This window comes from Ursus arctos, unplaced genomic scaffold (assembly GCF_023065955.2).
Source record: "Ursus arctos isolate Adak ecotype North America unplaced genomic scaffold, UrsArc2.0 scaffold_3, whole genome shotgun sequence".
In the NCBI taxonomy this organism is placed as follows: Eukaryota; Metazoa; Chordata; class Mammalia; order Carnivora; family Ursidae; genus Ursus; species Ursus arctos.
In genome coordinates, this window is record NW_026622985.1 from 33,584,721 (window position 1) to 33,597,966 (window position 13,246).

The following is a 13,246-nucleotide window of genomic DNA, read 5'->3' on the forward strand; positions in this document are numbered from 1 at the left end:
AATGAAGACAGGCAGTCAGTATCTGTTTCTGATTTTAATACAAGTATAGAGTGATTCACGTTCAAAAACTAGAAGTCAGGATGTGTCTGAATGCCAGGGCTTCAAAATCAATGCAATTCTGTAAAGTAAAAAAGTAAACTATTAGAACAAAGCTGAAATTAGAAGTCTACATTCTTCAGTGAACTTCTAAGAAGAATTTGCTCATCTGTGGCAGAAACGAATCTGTATTATAAATGCTAGACCCGCTAACCACTACTTGTAGCATACCCACGTTGCTTTCCCTGTCAGCGAACCACGTAATTGGAAATCGGAACAAGTGTGTTCAGGTTGTTTCCTTTTTTTTTTTTTTTTTTAATGGATAAAAATAACTTGAGAAGGCCCACACCAAATGGTGGTCTGTTTTTCTTTTCTCTCTATACCTAAAGACCTCTTGCCCATTGGACTGAATTTGAATATACTAGTTCAGAAGGCTCATCATCAGTTATGACCTACCGATTCACACTTGCTGGGAGGGCCCCAGCGGTGGATGGTCTTAAAAGCAGCTGCAGGCAAGGGGTTTGGCCTTACTTCCCTGTAAGGTAATTAGATATGTTTCTCTGCTGAACTCCCAGGTAAAAGACACATTAGAGACCCAAACACAGAATTGGAAAGAGCAAGTCACTGCCTCAAACACACTTCTCAGACATTAAGATGCTATGAATCTCTACCTCAGGGTCTCATTAAAATGCAGATTCTGACGGTAGTGGCCAGGAGCTGGTGGGTGGTGGGAATACAGAATTTTATGGATATAGAGTTTCAGTTTTGCAAGATGAAAAGAGTTCCAGAGATTGCACAACATTGTGAATGTACCTGACATTACTGAACTGTATGTTTATAATTGGTTAAGATGATACATTTTATGTTAGATGTATTTTACCACAATTGAAAAAAACTCTCCGAGGGAGACTTTTTCAATTCTTAAAGAGGAGCTGCTCAATGGATTCTGCATTGTTAAATGGATTTTGGATCTTTTCAGGATTTTTCAGTGACTGTGCAGGCTAGCGTGCCTCCCCATCCCCACCAACACGCACAATATTTGACCACAATGACAGAGAGAAGAACCTTTGCTGTGTCAGCATCAAAAGGAAGGGAAGGGGAAGGGTAGAGAGGAAGGAAAGAAGGAAGGAACGAAAGAAGGAAAGAAGGGGAGGGGAAAAAGAGGAAAAAGGAGAGGAAAGGAAAGGGAGAGGGGAAGGAAAAATGGGGAAGGAAAAAGGAAAGGAAAAAGAGGGGAAGGAAAAAAGAAAGGGAAGGAAGAAAAGAAAAGATTCTGAGGCATTTGGTTTGGGGTGGGGCCCGAGATTCTATGTTTCTCACAAGTTACTGGTGACACCATTGCCGCTCATGCACAGACTACACGGAGTAGCAAGGCTCTCAATAACTGGGCTACTGAATTCTGGGAGCAACTGAAGGGCTGTTGGTGTTCATCTGACCTAAGTAGTTACTCCATTCCGGTCCATTCTATCCTGTTCCCCCCCGCCCCCCAACCCCAGTCTCAGAATGAGAAGGCTGCCTTTCACACATTGCATTTTACTACATAGTTCCAGGCAGAATTAAAATGTGGGAATAAACTACAAGGGGACAAGTTAGAGAAATGACCTGAGATAGCTCAGGAGAGCTTAACATTATGCACGTTCATGTACAAAATTGTCATCCAAATTACTACAGAGAATAACAAGTTTCTACAGGTTTGCAAAGCAGCTGATCAAAGGAAGAATTAAAGAAAATATTAATGTGGCAAATCAGTTATTAGGCTGGCTCTTCTGGCTCAGAAAACTTTTGTCAAATACATACATGAAAAACCTTCATGAGCACAAATACTATAAAGTACTTTAAATGTGTCCAAGATTTTTGAAACTTAATTATTCTCATTGTTTGACAATATTTGGGTTGAAAGAGACCAAGTTTGTCCTCGCAGTTTATGGTGGGTATTTGCTGAATACACTTTTCAGTGTTCTATCCCTTAAGCAAGCCAATATACCCTAGTTTCTTTGGGAAAATAATATTAACATATAAGAAATCAGGAATTGTATATAGCTAAAGAAGTTATAAGCTCAAAAAGTCTGTTGAATATAATAAATAGTCACTATTGTTGGGCCCTAAAACAAGGACGGAGCTGAGACCCTCATGGTTGCCTGAACTTCAGCAGCGGGCCAAAGCCCCTAGAGAGGTGAACTGTCTAGCAAGTATTACTTTCTGATCCCTTAAAATTTTCTCTTAACCAATTTGAGCTATTGGCACTGTACCTTTGCTTCTGGCAAACATGGTCCAAACACCTCCAACAAAAGTCTTTCTTCTTTTACTGCTTTTTCAAAGTCTGCAAAAGATATCTTGCCATCGTTGTCAAAATCCTAGAGAGGAAGGTGATTTCTTGATAACTGAGTTTTTAATTTTGCATGAAAAAGAACTCTTTGCCAACTAAAACCATTAGTTTATACTTGTGTGGGCACTACTTGCATAAATCAAAAGGTACTTATTTATCAAGGCTACCTAATTTCTGTAAGTCTATTTGGAATACCTGGTATTATGGGCTGAATGTTTGTGTCCCTCCTGGCTCCAAATTCACATATTAAAGCCCCCAGTGTGATGATTTTGGAGGTGGGGGCTTTGGGAGGTAATTAGGTTCGGATGTCTCAAAGGTGGAGCCCTCAAAATTTAATTAGTGTCCTTGTAAGTGGAGAGAGACCAGAGCTCCCTCTGCCATGTGAGGACACATCGAAGTGGTGGCTGTCTACAAGCCAGGAAGAGAGCCCCCACCATGGAAGCAAATTGACTGGCACCTTATCTTGGATTTCCCAGTCTCAGGATCTTTTTTTAAATTTTAAGTAATCTCTACACCCAACGTGGAGCTCAAACTTACAACCCTGAGATCGAGAGTCACACGCTCTACCAACTGAGCCAGCCAGACACCCCCCAGTGTCAGGATTTTGAGAAACCATGAGGGACTATGGACTCTGGAAAACAAACTGAGGGCTTCAGAGGGGAGGGGGGTGGGGGACTGGGATAGGCCAGTTATGGGTAGTGAGGAGGGCACATATTGCATGGTGCACTGGGTGTTATGCGCAACTAATGAATCATGGAACTTTACATCAAAAACCAGGGATGTACTGTACGGTGACTAACATCATATAATAAAAAATTATTATAAAAAAGAATCCCTGTTAAAGTCACCCAGCCTGGTATTCTGTTATAGCAGTCCAAGCAGACTAAGACGACTGAGTTACTTTAGATACATAAAATATAGACCTGTCCCTAAAGGACCTGTACTCTAATTGGGGGAATAAGACAAAAAATTAGAGGATGTGTATTATTATATTGCTACTTTTGTGATAAAAACTGTGCCATAGGGCAAAGATTTTCAAGTTTAATTTGTAGTAGAACTTGTTCCTCAAAGGATTTCTGACTTGGAGCCAGTCGTGTAAAAAGGATAAAAGTGAAGTTGCTCACGTAAGGAGCAAGGCACTGAGAGCAGTAACAGTTCAGGACGGACTAGAATCACGAGAAGATGCTTGCAGACCACCAGGAGATCTTTCGGGTTGGCTGAGACGGCCTTTAGGTAGCCAGAGAGGTACAGGCAGCAAATGCAGAAGAACGGCCCAACCTGAACTCTGACAAGTGAGGGAGTGTGAGTCAGGAAGCAGACAGACCCGCCTGGAGCATTAATGACAGGGACCATGGGAGATCAATCATGGGGAGACCACGTATGTAAATTAGAAATGCCTCTACTTAATTGAATTTGGGTTTGATTTGATGGGCTCTTGTTTTTTCACTTCTGGGCATAACTAAGTCAGGGTTGCTGAGAGTCTAACTTAGAGAAAGGTTTGAATAATTATCAGGAAAAAATTCACTCCATAATATTTCCTTTCAAAAAAGAAGGGAGCGGGTTTAGTACTGGGGAACATACTGTCTCTCAAGAAGTCTACCCTCAGCCCCAGCAGCAGCTAGTGAGAGTATCTCTAGAGGAAGAAGATAGGCTGGAGCCTGTGTTAGCTGAATGTGAGACTCAACAGCCCCCAACATCGATTCCCTTCCTCATCCGCAGAGTAATGGAGGTGAGCTGGGTCCAGGCTGTCTTAGAGTCACAAATTTTCACGGGTATCCAGGATAGGGTCATAGTAAGAGAAGGAGAGAAATGACTATGTCCATAATAAAGAGGTACTATTAGTTTCATTGAGAGAATTCTGCAACCCATTTTCTAGAGTGACTTGTGGTAAACCTATTTGTACTTCAGTTTTCTCATCTGTAAAATAGAGATAATTTCTACTCCATAGGGTTGTTTTGAGGTTAAAATGAGTCCATATAGTAAAGTTCTGTGAAGGGCCTCGCATATAGTAAGTACTCTATAAGGGACAACTAGTTTAATTATTATGTTGTCTTGTTATAATGAGTGTTTCGATGGATTGGAGGGTGAGGGCCATGAAGACAGACAAGTGTAGCATCCCATTCTGCACAAACCGAATCTGCTGCACTACCACCCACACATTAATGAGATTCTACGGATAGTAAAATATTTTAAACTAATAAACATTCATTTTGTACAGTGATTCATTTAATCACCGAGCCATTCCATAAGTATTTACTGAGCACCCACTATCAACCAGGCACTGTTCTAGGCAATGGATAGAGAAGAGGACAAAAAATTCTGCCCTCATAAAGGTTGCCATCATTATAAAGGGAAATAAATCATTTCTTTGTCTTTAGCTTTCTCCAACATCTGCTTGATTGGATATAATAAGTTATAGGTTTTCATTCTTACCATTTTCTTCAGTGTTATGTCTACCAACTCTTTTATTCCTTCATCAGTCTCTTCTTCAGATGACTGTTGGTGTAGACTGTTCTTCAACATGTCAAATATCTCTTCTCGAGAAATATAACCATCACTATTCAAATAGTAAACTTCAAAACAGACTGTCCAAAGCACAAGAAATTTAAAGACTTGGATAAGAATAGTTAAAATATCACTAGTTTTCTCCTTAGTTATTTCAATATATAGTTTTTTAAAAGATAAAAACAAATCACACAACCTATAATTATTGGTCCATATGATAGATTTTAAAATAAAGCACCCTTTATTATACTTCTTTCCACAGGATTAAATCCCTCTGGGGATGTGGATTTTGAAATTGAGAGTTAAAAAATGTTATGAAACCTGAAACCATGAAATTCCTAGAAGAGAACATAAGAACAAAGCTCGTTGACATGGGTCTTGATAATGGTTTCATGGCTATGACACCAAAAGCACAAGCAACCAAATTAAAAAAAATAAACAAATGGAACTCTATCAAACTAGAAAGCTTCTGCACAGTAAAAGAAACCATCAACAAATGAAAAGACAACCTGTGGAATGGGAGAAAATACTTGGAGACAATGTCAGATAAGGTGTTAATATCCAAAATATATAAAGAACTACAATTCAATAGCAAAAAACCCAACCTGATTAAAAAGTGGGCAAAGGACCTCAATAGACATTTCTCCAAAGAAGATAAATGAAAAGCCAACAGGTACAAGAAAAGATGTTCAACATCACTAGTCATTAGGGAAATGCGAATTAAAACCACAATGAGATATCACCTCATGCCTGTGAGAACGGCCATCATCAGAGAGAGAGAGAGAGAGATAACAAATGCTAGTGTGGATGTGGAGAAAAGGGAGCCCTAGTTTACTGTTGGTGGGATTATAAACTGGTGCAGCCACTCTGGAACATCATACAGAGGATCCTCAAAAAATTAAAAATAGAACTACTGTATAACCTAGCAATTCTACTTCTGGGAATATAACCAAAGGTAATGAAAACACCAACTCAAAAAGGTATCTGCACCCCCATGTTCATAGCAGCATTATGTACAATAGCCAAGGTTTGAAAACAATCTAAGTTTCTAAAGGTCAATGAATGGAAAAGGAGTTGTGAAACACACACACACACACACTGGAATATTATTCAGCCATTAAAAATGAGGAAATCCTATAATTTGCAACAACACAGATGGACCTTGAAGGCAATATGTTAAGTAAAATAATTAAGACAGGGAAAGACAATACTCTATGATCTCCCTTCTATGTGTAATCCAAAAAACCAAAAACAAACCAAATCGAAGAAACAAAAACCCTGACAACAAACTCATAGAGAAAGAGATCAGCCTTGTGGTGATCAGAGGTGAGAGGGCTGAAGAAGGGGGAGTTAGAGGAAGATGGTCAAAATGTATAAACTTACTGTATAAGTTAAATAAGTACTAGGGACGTAATGTACAACATGATGATTAGAGCTAACACTGAAGTATGATACAGAGAAAAGTTGTTAAGAGACTGAATCCTAAGAGTTCTCATCACAGGGATAATTTTTCCCCCTATATTCTTGTCTTCTTATTGTATCTACATGAGAAGACAGATGTAAGCTGAACCCATCGTGGTAATCCTTTCACAATATATGTAAATCAAATCAACCTGTATTGCCTTGAATTTACACGGTGATGTATATCAATTATTTCTTAATAAAACCATAAAAGTAAAAGAATTTGGGGGGAAAATGGTTGACAAAGATGCAGAATCCTATTCATGTGTATCTAGATTGGAGAGGAAACAGTTACAGATTGGATATCAAAATGAACTTTGTAAGAAACATTTGATATTCTTCATAATTAAAAAACATAAACAGAACACCTCACTGATACAGCACAAAGTAAGAGTCCAGATTCCTTGGTCATAGCAGCTCAGGGAATGTTATTTTAAAAAGTTCCCAGGTAAAACTGTATTTTAAAATGTTCCCTAGGTAAAATTAACGTAGCCAGTTGAAACCATTCTTCAATCCACATTGGAGAATCAGTCCTATAGGTACTTTGCAATGAACTATACTTTAAAAAGCAGTTCATTGGAAATTTACATACCTAAGATTTTGCTTTCTGTCTTGGCATTTATGAAGTATATTCAAATATATTACATTATCTTAGTTGGTGACTTCTTGTTTCTGGAATACTTTGAAATCAACGAGCTTAATTTAGGTACTTGAAACTATTTATAAACAAATAATACCTTCTGTATTCAAAGACATACCATCAATTCCAACTTGTAAATATTAATAGTCCTTTCCTCTTCTCTGTTCTCACTGTTATTTCCTAGATAACTTCAACAATCTAAGAAACTTCCCTGCCTCCATCCAATATTTCATTATTTATTATGGTTGATTCAGAACTGTCCTCTTAGGGAGTGTTGGGGAGAGGAAACTGATCCCTCTTGCTAAGATTCAACCTTAATGATACACATTTAACTTACCTTATTAGCCTCATGTCTCGACATCAATTTGCCCAACTCAACATGCTGTTAAGACATCCATGCTTTTATTCATACTGTTCCTACTGTCTAGCATGGTCTTCTTTCTAGTTTCTTTCTGCTCAAGATTTACAAGAACCAATTAAAAGGCTAGTATTCTGTTGAAAGTGTCTTCTGATCCACCAGATCCACTAGAAAGAACTTTCTCATCACTCCCATATAGTATTTTGAAAATACATAGATTTCTAAGTAATCAAATGATATTGTGGTTATTAGTTTATATGTATTATGTGACCCAGAACCTACCATTTCCTGTAATAGAATGATTTCCTGGGTCTTAGGTAAAACAAAAGAATTTTATAGACTTCAAAAAAATGTGATGAAACTGCAATAAAGGAGATATATATAAATATTTTTTAAGTAAACTCTACACTGAATGTGGGGCTCAAACTCACAACCCAGAGATCGAGAGTTACATGCTTTACTGACTGAGCCAGCCAGGTGCCCCTGGAGAGAAATATTTGAACCTGTGGTTATTCAATACATTTATACACGTGTACACATACATGTATGTGTGTTTGTATCTCAATATTATGATTCTCTTCTTATATAGAGCATAAAAACTAAGTACAAACTTCATCACATCACTGACAAAGAACATTTTCAATGTATTTGGGTAGTGAGTCTGTCACCCCCTTGGAGCCTGCCTATCTGCACTACCCAAAATGATCACTCTCTCCCTGGAGAGGGACTTCCATGACTGGCATCCATTCATTCATGCCACAGATGACCTTACTCGGGCACTCGTAATCTAGTTAAATGTTTTAGCAAAAGCAATAGAACCAGGTATAAAATTCCAGAGTAACGGATTAGCTGTGTCTTTTTGTGGTTTCTTCAATCCATAGCACGCATGCAGCACAACCCCATGAAAAATAGTATTTTTCCTAAGTTAACATATCCTGAAATGTATATGAAACATTTTTAGGAAGAGGGATTAGAGGAGGAAAATTCTTTACAGTGTGATGCTATTCACTCATGTGTAACTGCATTCAGGGTCACAGCCATTTTCCCTGTCTTATCACCACAAGAATTTACATCCATGAATATTTAGCTTTTCCTTTCTCAGTGAGACTTTTGCATAAGAAAGCAGCAACAAACTTAAGTGGCAACTATATTTAAATGTTACCCCTGTGAAAAATTAGCCTTGAGAAAAGTTAAGGAAAAAAAAAAAAAAACCCACAGAGGTACCTGGCTGGCTCGGTGGAGCATACGACGCTTGATCTTGGGGTTGTGGGTTTGAGCCTTATGTTGGGTGTAGAGACTACTTCAAAATAAAATCTTGAAAAAGAAACCCCACATAATGTTGTATGTCAATTTCACCTCAATAAAAATAACTAAGAAAAAAACTCCACAAAACAAAGAAACAAAAATCGTAAATGTCAGAGAAAGTTGGTGGTTTTTTAAAAGGTCACTATTGTTTAAAAAATGTGTGTTTAATTTAGGGGTCTTCTTTTCCGCATCCCAAATCCAAGTTCAAGTGGAAGAGCAAGGGACAAAAATTTGTTTACTTACTCAGAACTCCACAGCCTTTTCTCAAGCCATTTTGACACTTTTAAGCAATTGTTCCCTTGAAGAGTGCCATTTAAAATTGTTCCTATTCTCTTTCCAGGGATCCTCACCCCAAAACCTTGCCCCAGAGGTATAAAACATGGAAAATATACATCACATCAATGGTACAGGTGAGGTGAGGCCAGAGCTATTTATTTTTAGGCAAAATTGTGAATAGGGAGATTTTTGTCTTTGGAATTCCTAACATTCCTGTCCTGTAGGAAACTCCCAAAATCCTTCTCCCTATGGGCCTGTGGGCATTCTTTGTCCTCAACCTTCTTCCCTCTCTTCACTCATCTACACAAATTCTAACACTAGAGTATTGATGTCTGATGGTTAATGAGCATTTCATCTTGTTTTGTGTCATTCCTTCACATTTATTTTCTTTGATCAAGAGACAAGGAATAGCCTCACTGTGACTTATACACTGCCCTATATCAAGGCCCAATTCCTGCTGAGCCCAGAGGCAGCCACAAAAACCTTGGCCTTGCTGGCTGATTAGAGTTGGCACAAGCCCTGACCTTGACTTGCTGGTCTTGGCCTGGGCCTTAAGCAAAAGAGTGGTCCTGGTGACACTGAGGCATTACAGAACCAGTGAAGGAAGTGTTTGGGGACCCTGGGTCTAAGGACTCTCCCATGAAACAGGTCACCCATTTCATGTTTTGATTTTTTTTAAAGCTGTCATGAACTATTTTTGAAAGGTTGCTATAGAGAACATGGATTTTATATTTTTAAAAAATGTTTAAGCATTCACTAAATACGAAATTGACAATGTATATTACTAAGTCAGTAATCACATACAGAAATCTTACACTTAAGCTTTTCTTCAAAAGTCCCTCGAAGAAACACTGATAATCCTTTAACCCACTCTTTCGCATTTATGCAGTTATCATTGTCTTTGTCAAATGCAAAAAATACTGAAAGAAAAATACCGTAGAAGCATATTGTAGTTTACAGCTACTTTATAATTCAAAAGTATGTATATATAAAAAGGTTTTTAAAACTTTCTTTCAAACAAAAACAAAAACAAAACACATTGAAAAACTTTCCTCCCAAATTGAGGGGAAAAAAGGTTTTTGGCACAGTCTTTCTTAAAAGAGTCAAAATTACTGGAAATATGTTTTCCCCAGATTTTTATAGAAAGAAAAGAGTAATTCTCCATGATCAATGATGAATTTCACTTGTGATGTTTTGTACAGTTACTATGAGTCAAGAAGAGCAACAGTGGAGCTAATCAAGGTGATAATAATTTTTATTCTAAAGAGTAGCAGGCTGCCTGGGTGGCTCAGTCGGTTGAGCAGCCAACTCTTGATTTTGGCTCAGGTCATGATCTCAGGGTCCTGCGATCAAGCCCCACATCGGCTCCATGCTCAGTGGGGAGTCTGCTTGAGATTCTCTCCCCCCCACGCCCGTTCATGCTCTCTCTCTCTAAAATAAATAAATAAATCTTTTAAAAATACATAAATAAAAAGAATGGCAAAGGGGGCACCTGACTTGCTTAGTTGGTAGAGCATGTGACTCTTATCTTGGTGTCGTGAATTCAAACCCCACACTGAGTGTAGAGATTACTTTAAAAAATAATAATACAAATAAAATGCATTTGAAAAGAGTGGCAAAATTCTGTTCTAAACAGTCTTTATAATACCCAAAGATAAATTACTAAAATAAACATTTTTAAATTTACCAAGAAATCTTAAAATCCTATAGAAAGTAAAGTGTTATTGACTCTTTTAGGGGTGATGTTAATTATTTTGATTATGATTATGGTTTCAAGGTATATACCTATATCAAAACTTACTAAATTGAACACTAAAAATTTGTTAGTGAAACTGGATCACACTAAATCATTTTCTATTTTAAATATAAGATCTTGTCTTTTATTTTTTTCAGTGTAATGAGTATCTTTTTTTTTTTTGTACTGGTACAGTATTTTTAGGAGGAAAAAGAAGTTATTTAATAGTTTACATGTCTACAGCATATGAATTCAAAGACATCATGAATAGAAAGCCATTTGCTTAACTTTAAAGAAAAAACAATACTGCCAGCTTATTTAGTTCATTACTCGTTATTTCTCAAAGTGGTACAGCTATGAGATAAGAAATTCTGAGTGAGTTTTTATTAAAAACCATCCTCACAATCAAATCAACCTTTGTTTTATATTGGCAGTCTTACCACAATTATGTCTTTCTAGTTTGGTATTGAAAAATTCAAGGGGCACCTGGGTGGCTCAGTCAGCTGAGCATCCAACTCTTTTTTTTTTGTTTTGTTTTTTTTTTTTAAAGATTTTACTTATTTATTTGACAGAGATAGAGACAGGCAGCGAGAGAGGGAACACAAGCAGGGGGAGTGGGAGAGGAAGAAGTAGGCTCATAGCAGAGGAGCCTGATGTGGGGCTCGATCCCATAATGCCAGGATCACGCCCTGAGCCGAAGGCAGACGCTTAACTGCTGTGCCGCCCAGGTGCCCCTGAGCATCCAACTCTTGATTTTGGCTCAGGTCATGATCTGGGGGTTGTGAGATCAGCCCCCAAGCTCCTGGAGGGACTCGTGTGCTCAGTGATGGGCTCCTGCTCAGCACAGAATCTTCTTGTCCCTTTTCCTCTCCTCTGCCCCTCCCACTGGCTTGCGCTCCCTTTCTAAATAAATAAATAAATAAATAAATAAATCTTTTTAAAAAATTCACTCTTTGATGACAACTGAATACATATATATAAAAATAAATTTGAATATAAAAATCTGTCATTACAAATATATATTTACCACATATTAACACATATACCATATATATTGCCATCTCAGCTTGGCCCATTTCAATTTCTTGAGACTCTTACCCCTATTCATTAGCATATCATCAGTCATTCCAAATATGCTGTGCAGGATCGCTCGAAACGCATTACGATCTAGTCCAAAGTTATTTAGTCTTACATTAGCTTTTTCCACCAAGCTGTGAAAAACTCTTAGGAGACACTCTACTTCACTTTTTTTGACTGCAAAATAAAAATACAAATAAATACGGCTTAGACTTAGTCCTTGAGTATACCAATCTAATAAAAAATAATTCACTAAGCAGCTCTTTTGTTCCTATGGTGCTAGATGCTCTAGTGATTAAAAAGTATGACATGACTTGTTACTTGAGGGCTTACCTTTCTGGGAGTCACCCAGAAGTCTCATAAGATAGTATGTAAATGAAAAATTATGTCATATTAACACTCACCATTATAGACATGTAAAGAAAGAGAAATCAATGTGGGAAAGAGGAGTTGGGCCATTTTCATAGGAGCAGACTTTGAACAGAGACTTGAAGAATGCATAGTACTTATACAGGAAGGGATGTGCTGGGGGTAGTACAATAGAAAATTCCAGGGAGAGAAAACATGGGTAAAGGAAAGAAGTAGAATTGCAGTTGGGTTTGAATATGCTTTATTGGGAGCACAGCGCCTTGAACACCTAGTTAGAAAATTAACATTTACAGTTGACTTGAACCACATAGGTTTGAACTGCGGGTCCACTTAAATGTGATTTCTAAAAAAATAAACATAGTGCAGTACTGTAAATGTATTTTCTCTTATGATTTTCTTTCTTTCTTTTTCGAGACAGAGAGTGGGGAGGGGCGGAGACAGAGGGAGAGAATCTTAAGGCTCCATGCGCAGCACCCGATCTCACGACCCTGTGATCATAACCTGACCTGAAATCAAGAGTTGATGGCTTGACTGACTGAGCCACCCAGGTGCCCCATTCTTTTATGACTTTCTCAGTAACATTTTCTTTTCTTTACTTACTTAAAGCATATAACACATAAAATATACGAAATATGTTAATTGACTTTTAAGTAACGTCAGCAATAGGCTATTGGTAGTTAAGGTTTTGGGGAGTCCAACATGGATTTTCAACTGTGTGGGTGTTGGTGCTTGTATCCTCCAGGTTGTTCAAACATCAGCTGCATTTTACTGGAGCAGTGATTTTCTCATGGACCATCTTTGAACCATCTGTAAGAGAAAATCAACCCCCTCTCCATTGTTTGTTTAATCCAGATTCCCATCTATGTCTTGCTCCTGACCTACCACGTCAGAATCGCTAACATCAGGCCCAGGAATTAGCTTTTATTTTTTATTTTAAGAGTTTTATTTATTTATTTGTGAGAGAGCACAAGTGGAGAGGAGGGGCAGAGGAAGAGAGAGGAGCAGACTTCCCACTGAGCAGGGAGCCCTATGCGGGGCTGGATCCCAGAACTCCAGGATCATGACCTGAGCTGAAGACAGATGCTTAACCAACTGAGCCACCCAGAAGCCCAGAAATTAGCTTTTAAACAAGAGCTGGGTTGACTCTTCTAGGCCCTA

At 38.0% G+C, this 13,246-nt stretch overlaps 1 protein-coding gene across 1 annotated transcript; it reads right to left on the reverse strand.

Annotated features, from left to right (window-relative positions):
• Window positions 1–17: 17 nt before the first annotated feature.
• On the reverse strand, window positions 18–11,822 carry LOC113259966 (calaxin-like). The gene is made up of 5 exons (XM_048212870.2): window positions 11,741–11,822; window positions 9,723–9,827; window positions 4,796–4,947; window positions 2,286–2,390; window positions 18–118 (listed from the first exon to the last, which is right to left on the reverse strand). The coding sequence occupies exons 1-5, from the start codon at window positions 11,766–11,768 to the stop codon at window positions 62–64; spliced, it is 447 nt and encodes a 148-aa protein (XP_048068827.1). The 5' UTR covers window positions 11,769–11,822; the 3' UTR covers window positions 18–61.
• Window positions 11,823–13,246: the final 1,424 nt, after the last annotated feature.